This window comes from Stenella coeruleoalba, assembly GCF_951394435.1.
Source record: "Stenella coeruleoalba genome assembly, chromosome: 7".
In the NCBI taxonomy this organism is placed as follows: Eukaryota; Metazoa; Chordata; class Mammalia; order Artiodactyla; family Delphinidae; genus Stenella; species Stenella coeruleoalba.
The window spans coordinates 53956102-53975211 of NC_137153.1; the positions used below are offsets into that span (position 1 = coordinate 53956102).

Sequence of the window (19110 nt, forward strand, 5' to 3'; positions counted from 1 at the left end):
TACCATTTTTGTTTTGGAGTATTGACAGAAGGCTCTCCAGAGGAGGTCTGTTTGAGTTGGTCCTTAAATGGTGAATCCTGAGGAGGTAGACATGTGTTTTACATCTGCCTAGTTAGCTAACTATATCTAGTTTGTTTCTTTGTAATTTTATGAAAGTTATTTAGAAAGTTATCTTGTGTGGCCACAGTTCTTTATTGTATAGGAAACAATTAGATTTTCAGAATTGCATTTGAATTTTTTAAAAAGTCAACAATTGCATTTGAATTTTTCAACAAGGTGAAAACAACTTAACAATACATTTCAAAAATTGCGCGATGTTATCTTTAATCCTTTTTCAGGGAAATGAGGAAGTGGCACAAAGGGGGAAAGCATTTTTTTGTTATTTGGAAATACCTGTTTTGAAATGGGCTGAATAGAAGCAATGGCAGAATCTGTGTGTGGGGGTGGTGTGTGTGTGGTGTATGTGCGTGCATGCGTGAGCTTATAAAAACAAAAATAAAATCCAACTGTTGATTTTTGTTCTTTTCAAAATGTCAGGAGTGTAAAGACTGGGCCATGTTCGGTGGCAGGGTGATGCCCAGACTGCTAGATGTTAGTCTTTGGATTTCCAGACGCACAGAACAGGGGCAGCAAGATGGCCATGTAGTACCCTGCTTCACTTTTCTTAGGGGCTCTGATGTGGTGGAACTGAAGCAGGAAGAGAAGGAGTCCAAAATGCTGAAGCTGGAAGGGACATTGGGCACAAAGCCATGGTAATAACCAGTCTGTATATATAGAGAGTTTGGTGTGGGAGGGCTCTGCACTGTAAATAAAGTAAAAGCAATAATTACCAATGGGCAACTGGGCCATGTCCTTATCAAAAGTATTCAGATGTGAGTAAAGTCTAGTGTCTAAGCAAATAGACTGGAGAGGAATCTGCCAGCTATTTTCCTAAGGATTTGGGAAAAAACTGTTGCCTAATGATATTTTCTAAAGCTTATTACTTGATGGTCTTGTGGATCTGGAGGAGTTTGTTCTTTTCTTTCTTTTTCTTGTTTTTTGTTTTTGGTGCTAAAAATGAGATATTTTAATAAATTAAGTTTACTTATTGTATATGTAACATTATATAAGCACAAATTCATTTATTCATCTAAGGAGCACTTATTTCTTTGTATCAAGCATAGCTATTTTTCAAGCCTTTTTCTCCTAAAGGATTAATATTAAAAATCTCAGGTAATAAGTAAGGATTTGACTTACTCCAGGCTAACCAAATCATGACTTTTTTTCCTTTTCATGTGTTTTTCTTCTTTTTGTACATTTTCCACTCAACTTAAAAATTAAGTAGATTAATGGTCAATGTATATAGTTAACATCATTCTAAATACTATGTATATGGGTTTATATTGTGCCTGTTATTTTGAAAAGCCATTTTGGGGGGGGGAAAAAGCCCAGTTACTCATTATTTATGAAAACTTTGGTCTGTTCCTCTCAGGCCTAAATTTTGGGTGTTGTGTGTGGGTAGATCTACATGGATTTTTGAAAATGTCTTCTAGTTAGAGCTTTGGGGTACATGAGTAGTAATGTACAGAAGGAGAGGAAAAGGGAAATGTTAGTTATGGCTCTAGAGTGTTAGTTTCAAAATGATGTTGGAGATCTTCTGGCCCAATTTGTTAACTCAATTTCTTAAAATTTGGTACTATAGAATTAGAATCAGTCCCACATTAGATACTCAGCTTTCAAGAGACTCCTTCTCTGTGGCAACACTTTCTATCACCTCTACCAAATTTTAAAAGATTATTTTGCTTGTAGTGAATTTGGAGAAGAATTTGACTGGCTAATATCAAATCATTGCTGCTTGTAGAAAGCAACTTCTTTAGCAATGGTAGATCAGTGAAGAGTGGCATGAATCCTTTTTTTTTTTTTAATTGAAGTATAGTTGATTCACAGTGTTGTGTTAATTTCTGTTGTACAGCAAAGTGATTCAGTTATACATATACATACATTGTTTTTTATATTCTTTTCCATTATGGTTTATCACAGGATACTGAATATAGTTCCCTGTGCTATACAGTAGGACCTTGTTGTTTATCCATCCTATATATACTAGTTTGTATCTGCTAACCACAAACTCAAGAGTGGCATGAATCTTTAAGAAATTCAATTCAACAAATATTTATTGAGCACCTATTATTTGGTGCTCAAATAATAATGATGGGGTTGCTGACCTCAAGTCGCTCAGTCTAGTGAGGAGTCTGAGAGGTGAATGAACGTTATCAGGCTGCCTGATAAGTGCAACAAGAGAAGCTTGGAAGAGGAACAGAGAGACGTTCTGAGAGAGCCAACATCTCAGAATTTTGGCTGGATTTTGACAGGAATAAGAGTTCCCAGTGATTTCTACTGAATTAATGTGCATAGTTTAAAGAATGAATATGAATCCTCCCATTTTATTGTCACCTAAAAAAATGTGATGGCTTTCTATAGATGGGTATCCCTTCAGTAACTTACGACATTTGGCCTTTTATTACATAGATCTTAATAGATCCTTAAGGTTAGAAACTCATGTTAATGATTCTGATTATAAAACAGTCGAATAAATAAACTACTTCCCCTAATTTGACCTTTTTTCAGATTAGAACTGTAAATTTGTATTTGCATTGCTACTGCTTTTCTGTCGTGTTTATTGTGAATAAAAAGTTTCTATTGTTTGCTTCTAATTGAGAACTCAGGGTGCTCAACAGACATTGTTCATTGTTATTTATGAAAATACTGCATTTAAAAATAATTGAGGTATGAGTTGGTAAACAGTTTCTTATAAAACTAGACTTCTTTGGAATAGTAATACATAACAGATCATTTCCTTTAAAGGGTGGGAAAAAAATTTAAGACCTTCAACTATACGATGTGCTCACTAACAGCTGTTTTCTATAATAGGAGCATTTTGCATGCAGAATAGAGAAAGTGAACTGTACAAAAGGGTGTAGAGAGGAACAGTTATAACTTCTCTGGCATCTACAGCAGCCCACAGAATAAACTTCCTTCGAACGGCATTGGCACGATTAATCCCAAGCAACCTGGACACTGAAACTGCTGTTCTGAAAAGGGGCTCTGCAGCCTGGAAATGTCACGGATGTAATGCTATCTTTCTAGCTGGGGTGGGGTGCTCATTCATTTAGTGGCACCCTGCTCAGTGTTCAGGGTATTTGAATATTCATGATAGGTTGGCAGGTGGTCAGTGGATGCAGGGCTGAAGCCACTCTGAGTCCTTTTGCTTTTTCATTTTTTATTAGAGAAACTTGTAAGGTCAGGTGAGATGCCTCATTCATCATCATTTACTTCTTCTGATGTCAGTTTGGGGAAATTTTCCTAAGGTGGGCTACGGGAGACTGCCAAGTGTTAAAATCCTGTCTTCAGGATACCTCTTTGTAATCATATTTGTATTCATGGAGTGTCTAACCAATTTTTAAGTACATCATCCTCCTCCTCTGCATTAAAAATGCCTCAGACTTGTATTTCCCCACATATATAATCTTCTTGAGTCTTGATAGCCATGCTGACAACGTGTAGATGGTGTTCTCTCTTTTAAAGGGAATGGGGGCTTCCCTGGTGGCACAGTGGTTAAGAATCCACCTGCCAGTGCAGGGTGCCCTGGTCCGGGAAGATCCCACATGCCACGGAGCAACTAAGCCCGTGCTCCACAACTACTGAGCCTGTGCTCTGGAGCCTGTGAGTCACAACTGTTGAGCCCGTATGCCACGACTACTGAGGCCCACACACCTAGAGCCCGTGCTCTGCAACAAGAAAAGCCACCTCAATGAGATGCCCGTGCACTGCAGCGATGAGTAGCCCCCGCTCACAGCAACTGGAGAAAGCCCGCATGCAGCAATGAAGACCCGACGCAGCCAAAAATAAAAAAATATATATATATAAAGAGAATAGAACTAGAGCTGTCTAGAGAATCCTTAGTCCAGGGCCGTGGAACTGAGTCTTCTAATCCAAATCCAGGGCTCTGTACTTTTCTCCTTTCTATTTTCATCCAAAAGATTTACATGACAATTGGGTATTTACGGGTTAGATTTCCTGCCTTACTTCTGCCACTTCTTTATGTGTTCCAGGACCTATCCTGTGTCTTTTACATACATCACCTTGTTTAGTTCTCACATTGTCCAGGCAAGGCACCTGAGGTTCAGAAAATTGGAGTAACTTTCCAGAGGTAGCCTGGCTAGTTCGAAGTGGATTCCGGATTGACACCCAGGCATGCCTGAGCCCTTGACACTCCTTATGTTCCTGAGTAAATGTTTCTGTCCTTATGAATTGGGAGATTGGGATTGACATATATACACTATTGATACTATGTATAAAATAGATAACTAATGAGAACCTACTCTATAGCCCAGGGAACTCTGCTCAATGCTCTGTGGTGACCTAAATGGGAAGGACATCCAAAAAAGAGGGGATATATGTATACGTATAGCTGATTCACTTTGCTGTACAGCAGAGACTAACACAACATTGTAAAGCAATTATACTCCAATAAATATTAATTAAAAAAAGTTTCTGTCCTTGGGGAGTGAAAGGGAATTAGCGATGAGGTTCCTGAATATATGATAATAAGGAAGTCTGTTAAGTGTCAAATCAGTGATTCAGACAGTTCTTTGGAAGGGTAAAAGGAGAAGAGAGGATAGTACTCTGTGGTCTGGAAAGGCTTTGTGAAGAAATTGAGATTTGAACTAGCAGAGGATACTAAGAGTAGCATCAAAGTGTGATGGAAGGAAAGAGGACAGAGCATAGGTGGGAAATACTGGGCATGTTTTGGGGGAATTGATGCAATTGAATGAAGCATAGGAGGATTGGTGGGTGACAAAAGGAGGAAGGGTTTAAAAGGCAGACTGGAGCCCTGCTGAAGTGGACTTGGGCTACCAGGTTATGTGCTATGTGGTATATGGCCTTGATGTTCAACATGTACATTTTAAATTCTTTGTGACACTTACCAGCAGAATGCAGTCTTAACTAGAATAGCTCAGTTGGCTTGCAACTGATTTTTTTTTTTTCTTTTTGCTGTACGCGGGCCTCTCACTGTTGTGACCTCTCCCGTTGCGGAGCACAGGCTCCGGACGCGCAGGCTCAGCGGCCATGGCTCACGGGCCCAGCCGCTCCGCGGCATGCGGGATCTTCCCGGACCGGGGCACGAACCCGTGTCCCCTGCATCGGCAGGCGGACTCTCAACCACTGCGCCACCAGGGAAGCCCTTGCAACTGATTTTGATTTAATGGAAATTTTAGTGGGGTGAAATCATATTTAGCTTCTTAGGGCATCTCTCATTTCCCAAGAGCTTGCCTAAATAGTCTTGTCTAAATAAGTCTTTCTTCATAAGAATACAAAAGCCTTATTGTTTCTTATGTATTCTTATGATGTGAATAGATTTGAAGTGTTTGTATGTATTGCAGTATTTCAGTAAGTATTCCTTTGGGGGGTAATAGGGGATAATGAGTCTTAATGAACACCAATAACATTGGGAGACACTGGGTTTGGGATTTCTCTAAGGAAGGAGGGTGGTCCTGCCACCTTTTGGTACGGAAATTAGGATATCTCAGAGAACTGAGGGGTTTGGGGTAGTGTGATGTCCATCAAAGACTAGACATAGATAATATGTTTGTTAGGTAACTTATAGTTGTTTTCAAGCTTTCAGTCACAAGGTGCTGTCCTCAGTTTCCCTAAAGTGTTAGGGCAGGGTGATAATCACTAAAGTCCAGTCATTCATGACCATGGTTGACTGTGATGCACTATCCCCCATCAAGATTTGAATAGATAACTTACATATTTGATTTACATAGGAATATTATTATTGTAGATTCTGAACAAGAAGTAAAGAACAAATCAGAGAGTTAACTGGGGCTTGGCAAAGGGCTGTGAAAATTGAGAATGATGTAGGTGGTAGGATAGGATTTTTTTTTTCGTGTTTTTAAAGGAAAGAAGAATGTGTTTTTGCCTGTTAATCTCATCTCACTCTTTTTCTCTTTTTTAATGTTGCAGTGTGCAAAGATCCACCTTACAAAGTAGAAGAATCTGGGTATGCTGGTTTCATTTTGCCAATTGAGGTTTATTTTAAAAACAAGGTATGTAATCTTTACTCATTAATCTTTCAATAGAAGATCTTTCATTAACCAAATGATGTTTAAAATAGTTTTGATTCATAAGCACTTCTATCACTAGATGATTTTAAAATAAAAGTTAATATTTGTCTTCTGGGAATTTTGGCTATTGTTGTCCTTCATTAAAGAGGAAGTGGCTAGAGAAAGATAATTTCAGTTCTGTGAAGTCAGATTATATGAAATTCATTAAATGTTTCTTTTGAGAGAAGAGTGATTACCTTTTGAAAAAGAAGATTAATATGTGTTTGTACAATAGAAAAGAGAAATTACAGCTTTTCGGTGAAATGATCCTTTTCTCATTTTCATAATTCTAGAATTTGAGACTTACAAAGAATAATCTCTCCTTTACCTTTATCTGATACACACATGTGACACATATATATATACAATTATATCAGCAAGTAGATATTATGGATTCTATTGGATTTTAAAAATTTCAGCAGTGCATATATGGCAAAACACACAGACTGTATAATATTGGACACATTGCTCAATCTCTGTGGGGCTCACTATCATTTATAAAATGGGGATAGGATAAGTGTATCTACCTCATAAGATGGCTAGGAGGATTAGATTAAATAAAGCTATGCAGGATTTTTAGAATAATGCTTCATATGTAAGTAAGCACTTAGTAAATGCTAGCTATAATTTTTAATCACCCTGTTTCTTCCTTTTATTCCAAGGTAATCATAGTTCCTGAAACCTGCCCCAAAGTGAGAGAATTCACATTTTTCTTGTTAAAGGAACTGAGCAATTAGAATGTTGTGTTATCCAAGCCAGTGCTCCATAAAGTCTGGTCCTTGGACCAGAAGCATCAGCATCACCCAAGAGCTGGTTGGAAATGAGATTCTCAGGCTCTATCCCAGATCTACTGAATTAGAATCTCTGGGATGGGGCTTAGGAATCTGCATATTTACTGGTCTTCCAGGTGAAGAAACACCACAAAGTATGAGAACCCCTGATAAGCCACTCTTTAGTGATCAGTATCTTCCACTGGAACAGTGTCCCACTGACTTTTTCTTTTTTTCTTTTTAATTGAAGTATAGTTGATTTACAGTATTGTGTTCCACTGGCTTTTTCAATGTATAGAAGGCCCAGCCTTCAATTCAGTAAAAATCTCTTTGTGATTAAGAGATAATTAACTTTTAAATAAGCTGTAATGAAACTATCTTCAAAAGTTGGAATGTGTAGAAAATAGGGATACATTTTACTTTTCATATTTCTTGTTTTTTTCAAGCTGGTCTCCTCATGTGCCACATTCCTGCCCCACGGCCTTCCTACACACATGATATCCCTGTTAATTAGTTTTTCTTTATATTTATATTTTGGGTACGTATTTGGTGGTAACCTATTTCTGTGTAGTTAAATAGCTGAGTGCTTACTTTGTCCGTGGCAGTTTGCTGAGCCCTTTACATATGTTGCTTTGTTTAGTAGGTTTATAAGACCTTTTGAGAGGTTATTATTCCTATTCTACAGGAAGGGAAACTGAGTCATGGAAAGATTACATGGCTTGTCCAAGGCCACACACAGTTGGAAAGTGTTAAAACCAGATTCTTGATCTAGATCTTTCTCTCCACTGGCAATTCTCTTGACTTCTGGGTCTTTGAAGCAGTAACTCTTTGCCAGAATAATGATTACCTTCCTCAGTAGTAAAACTACTGAAATGTTCACGTGTTTTTCATCAAATCAGAATTTGTTGAGATGCATTTATGTCTGTTCATATGATATGCTTTCACATTTGATGTATGGATTTGTTTTTTCTCATGTCAAGATTTCCCTTAAGAAATTAGTTTTTAGCTTTCTTTTTTTATTAAAAAAATTGAGATATAACTTACACACCATAAAATTCATCCTTTAAAAATGTACAGCTCTGTGGGTTTTAGTGTATTGTGCAACCATCACCACTATTTTGTTCTAGGACATTTTCATCACCCCATAAAGAAACCTTGTACCTATCAGCAATCACTCCTCATTCCTTACTCTCCCAGCCCCTGGGGTTAATCTGTTCCCTTTCTCTGTGTAATATCCTATTCTGGCCAATTCTTATCAATGAAATCATACAATATGTGGCCTTTTGTGTCTGGCTTGTTTCATTTAGTAGGTTTTCAAGGTTTATCCATGTTATAGGATGTACCAATACTTATTCCTTTTTATAACTGAATGCTATTCCATTGTATAAATAATGCCACATTTTTGCTTATATTTGTATTCATAATTTGATGGACATTTGACTTGTTTCCATCTTTGCCCTATGAATAATGCTGCTACGAACATTCATATACAAGTTTTTGTGTGGACATATGTTTTCAAGTCTCCTGGTTATACACCTAGATGGAGTTGTTGGGTCGTGTGGTAACTCTGTGTTTAATTTAACTTTTTAAAGAACTGCCAAACTGTTTTCCAAAATGACTGTTCTATTTTACTTTCCTACCAGCAATGTATGAAGGTACACTGAAGGCTTCAGTTTGGAAATAATGCTGCAATAACGTATCTTCTCTCCTACTTTGTTTTTAACTTTTCTGGTCACTTTTACAGGCTCTTATTTCTTCAGAGAAATATATTTTCTGAACTGCCCAATTCCCTCCTTTACAGAAATAACTGGAATCTCCTCATCCGCCAGATTTAAAAAGAAAGTAAATGAAGGATGAAGAGGCTGCAAGTAATGTGTGCACATGTGCGCACACACAAATGCAGTCGTCTTGGTACTTTGGGTAGCAATTCTTATGACTGAAAGACATATTATTTATTCACTCTGTGAGGAATTTTTAGTTTCTTAAAATATGAAAGAAGAAAGATGCACCTGAGATGGAAAACAGTTATTTCTTTGGGGCCATTGTAAAATAGACATTCAGCTGACCACTGTGTAGTAGATACTCTGTTTAGTGTCCAGATTAGCTGATTTTTATTTTTAGATTTTCTTTAAGATTTGATACATAATAATGATTGCTTTTTTCACAGGTGCACAATGAAACATATTTCAGTGTTTGTAATATGAAAAAGTAGTATACACCTAATTGTAGAGATGTGGATCAATTACTGGTGGGTTAATAATACACAAAATGCTATTTAGCAATTAATGTAGCAAGATGGATAAGTCTCAGAAACAAAAATGATGATTATATATTATATGGTTATGATATCACTTATGTATGGTTTTATAAACCACTGAAGCCAAGAATAAATGAGGTGATGGAGACACATATGTAGTACAAGAGCATGAGTTGAAAGGACAGCACAGGAACTAAAGGGCATGGCTTACTGGGGAAGGAGGGATGGAGAAGCTCATACTTACAAAATTTTATTTCTTTAAAGAAAAATGTAAACTAGCATGGTGAAAGTGTTAACATCTCTTTAAACTCAGTGGAAAATGTATGGGTGTAGTATTTTAAATACTTTTCTTTATGTTCTTAATTTTTTAATTAAAATTATTGCTCTGTCATCTCTTTTTAATTTATCTTCTTAGAGTGTCTTAGAAACCAAATTTTTGCTATCTTCCATTCTGGATCTCCATCCTACTGAAATGATCCATGTGTGAAAATTTAATAGGTCTAGGCTGTTGCTCCAGAATGTTCATTTCATTTCTTCTGAGCGTATATCATTTTATTTATCCCTGGAGTTTACTCAACTCTGTCTTGTAGAAAGAACATCCATTATAATAATGGTTTATGAAAAAGTATTATTTCAAGTTTGCATAGGAGATGAGAGAAAGCAGCAAAAAGACCTCCACCTGATGTTGGAAGGGGCCTGTCACTGCATATTCAGTGTATAATATCACCCTGCCCTTGGTCCCATCTCCATCCTTGTATTTTTCTCGCTTACAATAAGCTTGTCTTCAGTTTTGCTCACTTATTTGAGAGGTCAGAGTCAAGAGGGGTGGTGGAGTGTCAGTGCTTCTTATGAGTTCATGTTTGTTTATTCTCTTATTTTGTGTTTGTATTCAACAAAACAAGCCTATCCATGAGAATCTGTGTGTTTCAGAAACTAAACCAACAGGCCCACTGAAACATAATTGACTGTAGCACTTCAGGTTTGAAAGGATCCCGTGCTTCTCTCTTTCATTCTGTCCTCAGAAAAGTACACGAGTGAATGTCAAGGACTGAAGCAGACTGAGGGGGATAATTTGATATTGCCCAAACCAGGTTTCCACCCTCTAGGAAACGTATCAGCTTTATATGGAGAATAAATACATGCTTCCTTGTTTGAACTTTGAAGAAGAATCTTTTCTATGGAGCATAAATTGACCTTATATTGATGTCAGCCCTCTAAGAAAGATATTCAGTTGGTCAGACCACAAATTTATGGTTACTTTTTACTTTCTATTAAAAAAAAACTTCAAAAGAAAATCACACTCAGGATTCATACAAAGATTGTCACTGTCTGTGGTACTTAGCCTTAGTTTTACTGAAAAGTGACTTTTTTTTTTTTTGGTTTTAAACTGGTGTGAACTGTAAAGTGTTGTTACTACCTCACTCCTTTTCTGCTGGTAATTATTATATTCATCAATGTATTTTTCTCTTTAAAAAAGTATACTGGAGTATACTCCTAGTAAAAGTGAATGGAATAAAACTTAGGAGTTACTCCTTTCACTTCATTTAATCATTGTTAACGATTTGGTATAGCCTTTCCAGATTTTCCCCCATGCATTTGCATGGATAAAAAGTATGTCTATATAGAGATTGGCGAGGGCATAATATATCATATTTTAATATTTTTTCTGTGACTTGCCTTTAATTCACTTAGCGATATGCCTTTCCAAGACAGTTTTTAAAAATATCTGCATAGTATTCCATGGTAATGATATACTTACATGCAGATCATCCCTGTTTTTTGCTATTGTAAACAATGCTACCGTGAACATTTTATTTTACATCTATATCTGTCTCTATATCTTTGCACATATATTTGAATATTTCTGTGGAAGAGATTCTTAGTAGTAGAATTACTGGGTTAAACATTGCATGCATTTAGTATGTTGATAGATATTGCCAGTGTGTTTTCCCAAAGGCTTTACCAATTTACACTCCCAATTGTAAGGTAGAAAATGGCCCTTCTTATTTTTTAAATTAATTTTAAAGTTGTATTGACTATTTTACAATTTGGAGGAAAGGCAGGTAATTAGTAAAAATGGTTGTGATCATTACATTAATAAAGGAATGCTGTAACAGGGATGTCTAATTCAGATGGGGTTGGGAGGGTTAGGAAGACTTTTCAGAGGAGTTCATGCTTCAGCTAGGTCTTGAATGATGAGTTTGCACTAAACAGGTAAAGGATGGAAGTATGCTGGGAGGGAAGGCATTTTAGACAACGGGGAATACGACATGTGAAAAGCAAAATGAATGAGATAATATGAAGCACTGGGGAACAGCAAGTGCTTCAACATTGTGGAAGGACAAGGTAGAGTAAGAGAACAAAAGCAATGCAGGAAAGGTATTAAAAGACTATAATGGTTATTACCAGGAGGTGGGATTTCATCCTGTAGAAAATGATGAGCCGTTAAAGGCTTTTATATCAATGGGAAGATGTAATCTGATTTTTGTGTTAGAAAGATCACTCTCTTGTCATTGTGATAGGTAGAAAGGGGTAAGTTCAAAAACAGGGAGGCGACCAGATGAAGAGTGATGAAGGTCTAAGCTAAGGCAGTAGTTATCGTGACTAGAGCAAAGGGCATAGATTTGAGAGTTCCTAAGGAGGAATACTAAACAGAACTCAGAGACCATTTGACTGTGATGAGTCAGGGAGAAGGAAGCGTTAGTGATGACTTTTGTGTATTTTATCCTTGGGAAGCAATTAAGATTTCTGTTTGTCATGATATAGAGTATAGGAGAAAGGACACATGAAGATATCTTCAGTTTAAGATAATGCATGAATTTGCTGTTGCTGCCGGTCACCCCAGTGGAGGTGTGGTTAGACTGGAACACAAGCATATGGCAGTCAAGTGGGAACTGGGCTGGAGGTAGAGAGGGGAGTCATTGTCATGAAGGAGGAACTAACTCCCTGTGAATGGGCGATGCCTCCCTGGGGAATTTTGCAAAAAGGTAAATGCATTTAAGAGTCAATGAAGAGGGGCTTCCCTGGTGGCGCAGTGGTTGAGAGTCTGCCTGCCGATGCAGGGAACACAGGTTCATGCCGGTCAGGGAAGATCCCACATGCCGCAGAGCGGCTGGGCCCATGAGCCATGGCCGCTGAGCCTGCGCGTCCGGAGCCTTTGCTCCGCAACGGGAGAGGCCACAACAGTGAGAGGCCCGCGTACCGAAAAAAAAAAACCAGTCAATGAAGAAAGAAGGGAAGCTTGTGAAGAAAACTAAGGAGGAATGCCAGTAAGTGTGAGGAAAACCGGGAGAGAATGGCACCCTGATTAAGGAGAGAAGGAGCAAGTTTCGTGCCAGATTAGTAATAGAAGTGAGAGGTAGTGAGTACATGAGTGTAGACTGTGATCTGGGGAAGTTTGGATGAAGAGGTGAAAACCATGAATTTGTAGTAGGTAATGTCTGCATTCTGACAGTTGGAGGTGCTAAGACTTTTCTTTTTTTAACATCTTTATTGGAGTATAATTGCTTTACAGTGGTGTGTTAGTTTCTGCTTTATGACAAAGTGAATCAGCTGTATGTATACGTATGTCCCCATATCTCTTCCCTCTTGCGTCTCTCCCACCCTCCCTATGCCACCCCTCTAGGTGGTCACAAAGCACCGAGCTGATCTCCCTGTGCTATGTGGCTGCTTCCCACTAGCTATCTATTTTACATTTGGTAGTAGATATAAGTCCATGCCACTCTCTTACTTCCTCCCAGCTTACCCTTCCCCCTCCCCGTGTCCTCAAGTCCATTCTCTAGTACGTCTGCGTCTTTATTTCCATCCTGCCCCTAGGTTCTTCATGACCTTTTCTTTTTTTTTTAGATTCCATATATATGTGTTAGCATATGGTATTTGTTTTTCTCCTTCTGACTTACTTCACTCTGTATGACAGACTCTAGGTCCATCCACCTCACTAAAAATAACTCAATTTCATTTCTTTTTATGGCTGAGTAATATTCCGTTGTATATATGTGCCACATCTTCTTTATCCATTCATCTTTGTCCATCATGTTGATGGACACTTATGTTGCTTCCATGACCTGGCTGTTGTAAATAGAGCTGCAGTGAACATTGTGGTACATGACTCTTTTTGAATTATGGTTTTCTCAGGGTATATGCCCAGTAGTGGGATTGCTGGGTCATATGGTAGTTCTATTTTTAGTTTTTTAAGGAACCTCCATACTGTTCTCCATAGTGGCTGTATCAATTTACATTTCCACCAGCAGTGCAAGAGGGTTCCCTTTTCTCCACACGCTCGGTGCTAAGACGTTTTAGTCAAAAGAACTGGGTTCAGATCACTTTGTTTCATCAGGTGTTAGTAATATAACAAATTCTTTTATAAAAAAGGAAAAACATTGTTTTATTTGACTATGTAATTTTAGAAAATATTGTGTTTTAAAAAACCATAAACACCTCATACATTGCAGGTGGGATTTTAAAATGGTGCAGCCACTCTGGAAAACAGTAAGGCATTTCCTAAAAATGTTCAACACAGAGTTACCTTATGACCCAGAAATTCCACTCCTAGGTGTATAGCCAAGAGAAATGGAAATGTATGTCCATACAAAAACTTGTACACAAATGTTCATAGCAGCATTATTCACAATAGCCCAAAATGGAAATAACCCACATTTCTATTTATTGACAAATATATAACCAAAACCTGGTATACCCATATAATAGATTATTATTTGGCCATAAAAAGGAACTGACACATACTACAACATAGATGAACCTCAAAACCATCATGCTGAGTATAAGAAGCCAGTCACAAAAGAGCACATATTGTGTATGTATTTTATATATGTTCATGTATTTATATGAAATGTCGAGAATAGGCAACTCCATAGAAGCAGAAGTAGATTAGTGATGCCAGGGGGTGTGGGATCTGTTGGACCACTAATGAGTTTGAGATATCTTTCTGGAGTAATGAAAATGTCCTGAAATCAGAATGTGGCGATGGTTTTATAACTCTATGAATGTACTAAAAACCACAAAATATTATACTCTAAATGGGTGAGTTTTATGGTATGTGAATTACTTCTCAGTAAAGCTATTATTAAAAAAACATAAATAGCTGTTATCAAAAACACATAAAATGGCAAAGCTAATGACAAATGAAAAAAGTAACATTTCACAGAGATGGTTAATATCTATAATACACAGGGAGTTTTTTTATAAAGTAATAAATTCTAAGTGCTTTAATTTCCTCATCTGCCAAACAGAGCTGACAACTGACCCAAAGGAGAGCTATGAGAAGAAAATGAGATAAATGTTAAATACATAATATTGTTATTATTATCCTCAGTATTCATTTCCCCTTGGATGCCTGAGAATCTGTCTGTAGAGAGGTTTAGATGTTTAGCCAGCTAAAGTAATGGCTGGAGAGTAGAACTCGAGTATCATGGAATTATAATCACTGTGTTCTCTTGGATATGGTGCTGTTTTGTCCTCCAGGAAAATGCCGTATTTTCATTCATTTCACAGACTTTATTGCATTGCTACTATGCATGGGGCACTAAACTAGTTGTTGAGGGTACAGTGAGGACTCAACCATTATTCCTGCTTTCAAAGATCTTATGATTTAGCAGGGTAAAGGGAGATAATAAGACAGTTATTCTAAGATGTTTTCAAGGATAAGAGGAGAGGCACACAGAACAGAGGAGAGGCAGTTGGGAGTGCTTCCCCCAAATAAAACCTGAGTGGAGAGGGATGAGTAGAAGTTATCCAGGTAAAGCAGAAGGTGGAGGAGTGGAGGTCGGCAGTGGAGGTAGTAATGTAAAGCAAGGGTGAAACCCAGAGTTAATCTAGAATGAGTAAATTCTGGGAGCAACCAACCACAATGTGTGGCTGGATCACCAGATGGGTGGAAGGGGTGTGGTGAGACATGGAACCAAGAGCTAGATTGTGAAAATCCTATGTGGCATTTAGGTGAGCTCAGATTTTTATTCTAAGGGCATTGGGAACTTGTGAAATTTTAATCAAGGAGTGAAAATGGCTAGATTTTTGTTTCATATGGACAGTTTTGAGGCCTGAATGAAGAAGAAAAGTGATCATCTATCCTGAGGTAGGAAGAACTACTAGAGGAAGGAGTTTATAGTAGTTTGAGGAATCAGTAAGAGCATGGCAGTATGGGTTAGACGGCTTGTTCAAGAAGTATTGAAAAGAGAAAATGTCAGCTGTTGATGATGGGTGTAGGCCCGTAGAGTGGGAAGGGGAAGGAGTGGCTTCAGGGGTGTCTTAGATTTCCAGTTGGGTGGCGGTGGTGGTGGTGTCCTACCACTTGAGAGACTGCAAGAAAGATGATGAGTTTATTCTTTTTGGTTTTCCTCTAAGACGAGAAACTAATTTTTCAGATGTTTCCATTTTGCTTTGTAGATAGTTCCATGGTGACTTTTTCCCCAGTACTTCCCCTTCTTTGACACTGTAGCTGTTAGATGTCTGGGTCTCTTTTCTTTCTTTTTCTTTTTTTTGAATGAATTTTTCTTGGCGTATAGTTGCTTTACACTATTGTGTTAGTTTCTACTAACTAGAAAGGGAATCAGCTATACGTATACATATCTCCCCTCTTTTTTTTTGGATTTCCTTCCCATTTAGGTCACCACAGAGCGTCGAGTAGAGTTCCCCGGTGCTGTAGTCTGAGTCTTTTCTGATCCTTATCAGGAGTAAACCTTTGCTTTCCAAATTTCTATTTATGCCTAAGTCTCTGTTTTCCTTCTTATTTTTTTTAACCTCTAGGAAGAACCTAAGAAGGTTCGTTTTGATTATGACTTATTCCTGCATCTTGAAGGCCATCCACCAGTGAATCACCTCCGCTGTGAAAAGCTTACCTTCAACAACCCCACAGAGGAGTTCAGAAGAAAGTTGCTGAAGGCAGGAGGGGTACGTGACGCTTGGCTTGTGAAAAGTCTTCCCATAGAAAGCTAGTTGGTAGTGTGTCAAGAAGTACAGTAATGTTTTGAGGGAGGTAAAAGCAGTGAAGCACCTTAATGACCACGCTGTGGACTCATGGTTTGAGAAGAGGTAATTAAACAATATTTTAAGTAGGTATGAGTCTGAAATTACATTGTTGGTTAGAACAGCCTTATAGTCTGTGCAGTTCAACTTTATTTCAACAACAATCTAAAACCAAACTATCCTCAGTTAAGAAAAGAACAATGCCTTAACTGTGTTATATCAGTGTACGGAAAAATTTTAAAGTTGAAAGTTACATCAAAAATTATATGAAAAAAAAAGAAAAAAAAATTATATGAAAACGAGTTACTATCCAGATTTGCTTGGTCAAAATGAATAGAAAAGGTGTGTACCCATTCAGATTACTTGTTTGGGTCATTTAAAAACACATTTTTGTTTGTTTGAATTCTGTGTAGGTAATAGATGGATTTTTCTTTTTAAGATAATGATAATATAGTGCCCAGGTGAATTGGCTAGGATGGGGAAAGATTTTTAAGTGGAATTTCTCACAAGCATATGGAATGTTTGCTTGCAGTTTGTGCAGACAAACACTGTTGATGGGTCAGAATCTACTTTACACTGGATACTACCAGGATCATCAGCTTCTATTGAATACAGATGAACTTCCTGTGTCATCTTATATGGGCAGTTCAGACCCCATAAAATGTTGTAGTGCGTTCTTTTTTTTTTTAGTTATACATTTTTTTCCTTTTTTTTTTTTTTTTTTTTGCAGTGCATTCTTTACACCAGGATTTCCTTCACTTAGTTTTACTGGAAGGTTTTTGATAGTTTTTCATCGATGAGCTTATCATTATATGTAAGCATGTGTAGACCATAACTTCTCAAGATGCCTCATTTCACTGATGAACTCTACCTGAGGGCTTTGTAGGGAAGAATTGAATTTTATATAGCACAGAAGCCCTTTCCTTTTATGGGGGTATGAATAACCACTCTGAGAACCTCAGGAAAGCTGTGGACCCTCTCATAAGAAAACCACCCATATATATATAATTGTGTAAACATTTTGGGTTATATGTAACCCCTGGAGTCCATTTTTTTGGGATCTGTTTTGCCAAGCTCCCATCCTCTCAGCTGAACTATTGATACTAATATGCATTTGAAGTGTTACAGGTACTTTTACCACATTTCATTCCACATTATGCTGTATGTCGGTAGATTATGGGTTAAATAGGTATTGATGGGCCAGCTTTGGAAATGAATGACCATTTGTAGTATTTTATGGGGAAATGCGTCTTCGTGAAGAACTGGGCTTTTGTAGTACAACTCATTTTAAAGGTAGGGATTTATTATATGTTTATTAAGGAGTTTTTTTAAACAAACCCTATTTGATTCTTTTATAGTTATGTAGAGCACAGTGTGGGTGCTACTTATCTATGGCTATGCCCTTAAAAATGAGCCTGTCCATTTTAAATCCTAATCATACCCATTACGTTTCTTTTTATGAGGGTGGCATTTTACGCCTCTGATTATTCCTCTTGGGTATGAAGTTAGGTAGGTAATTGGAGCATGTGAATTATGGAGCTTGAGTACATCAGGCTTCTAATAAGGGTCGTCGGAAAAAGTAAATATGACACAAGAACTTTTTAAAACATCCACTTAGTCCCAGAGTACTCAAAAGTTGTTTGTGAGCCAGAGAAGAGGTTACAGGTCAGTGATAATGTGGCAGAGTTCAGCACTGCATCCTGATAAGGTCTCTAGTAGATTTCTGTCTTTTTCTCCACTCAGCCTTTATCTCAGAATTATCATCCTTGACTTCTAACTTTCCTTCTTTGTGTTTCTTTAAGTGCTATTTGAAGCCTGCATGTTTTTTCCCTGTTAGATTTAGATTATGTCTTGACAACTCTAAAATAATAAGTTGAAATGTGAAATATTCGAGCACACCAGTTATTTGACATAAGTTCCTTAAGTGACTGATTCTAGTAAATTTTGTAGTAAAATTAAAAAATTCATTCGAAATACTAGTAATCCCATAGATTCTGTCCATTTCGCATGGGAGGATTAAAATAGTCTTTTATGGAAATGGGAGAATCTGAACCAGTAAACATTTTTTGTCTTACCAAGATTTTTGGATATGGTACCTTATGTTTAACATTTATCATTGTTAATGCAATCTATCATGATGTTACTAACTTAGCCATTTTGATTTTATTAGAAATCTTTTTTTCAGCTTTTATGGAGATACCATTGACATATAACTTAAGGTTACGACATGTTGATTTGATACACTTGTATGTTGCAAAATCATTATCACCATAGCGTTAGCTAACACCTGCATCACATCACGTAATTACCATTTCTCTTTTGTGATGAGAACATTTCAGACTTACTCTTTTAGCCAAACTTCAAGTATATAATTCACTATTATTAACTGTAATCACCATGCTGTACATCAGACCCCCAGAACCTATTCATCTTATAACTGGAAGTTTGTGCTCTTTGACCCACACCTCCCCTTCTCTCCCACCCCCCAGCCCTTGGCAACTACCAGTCTAGCCTCTGTTTTTATGAGTTTAACTTTTTCAGATTGCACATATAAGTGACATCATACAGTTTGTCTGACTCATTTCACTTAGCCTAATGTCCTTAAGGTTCATCCATGTTGTTGTAAATGGCAGGATGTCCTTCCTTCTCATGGCTGAATAATATTCCATCACACACACACACACACACACACACACACACACACACATATCTCCACATCTTCTTTATCCATTCATCTGTTGATGGACACTTATGTTGTTTCCATGGCTTGGCTATTGTGAATAAAGCTGCAGTGACCATGAGAGTGCAGATATATCTTCAGTATCCTGTTTTAATGTCCTTTGGATATATACCCAGAAGTGTGATTGCTGGATCATATGTAGCTCCATTTTTAATTTTTTGAGGAATATCCATATTGTTTTCCATAGTGGCTGCACTGTGGAGTTTACAATCC

The 19110-nt window shown here is 37.5% G+C and overlaps 1 protein-coding gene across 5 annotated transcripts in view; it reads left to right on the forward strand.

Moving 5' to 3' along the window:
• The window catches only part of MLLT3 (MLLT3 super elongation complex subunit), a 282997-nt gene that overhangs the window by 148805 nt on the left and 115082 nt on the right, over window positions 1-19110 (forward strand). For all 5 annotated transcript variants that reach the window (XR_013829223.1, XM_079927815.1, XM_079927812.1 and 2 more), the window contains exons 3-4: window positions 6010-6092; window positions 15939-16082. Coding sequence is in view for 4 of the 5 variants with exons in the window: in XM_079927815.1 (XP_079783941.1) it covers window positions 6010-6092; window positions 15939-16082 (227 nt within the window). In the remaining variant the exon portion in view is untranslated. The remainder of the gene's footprint in view (window positions 1-6009; window positions 6093-15938; window positions 16083-19110) is intronic.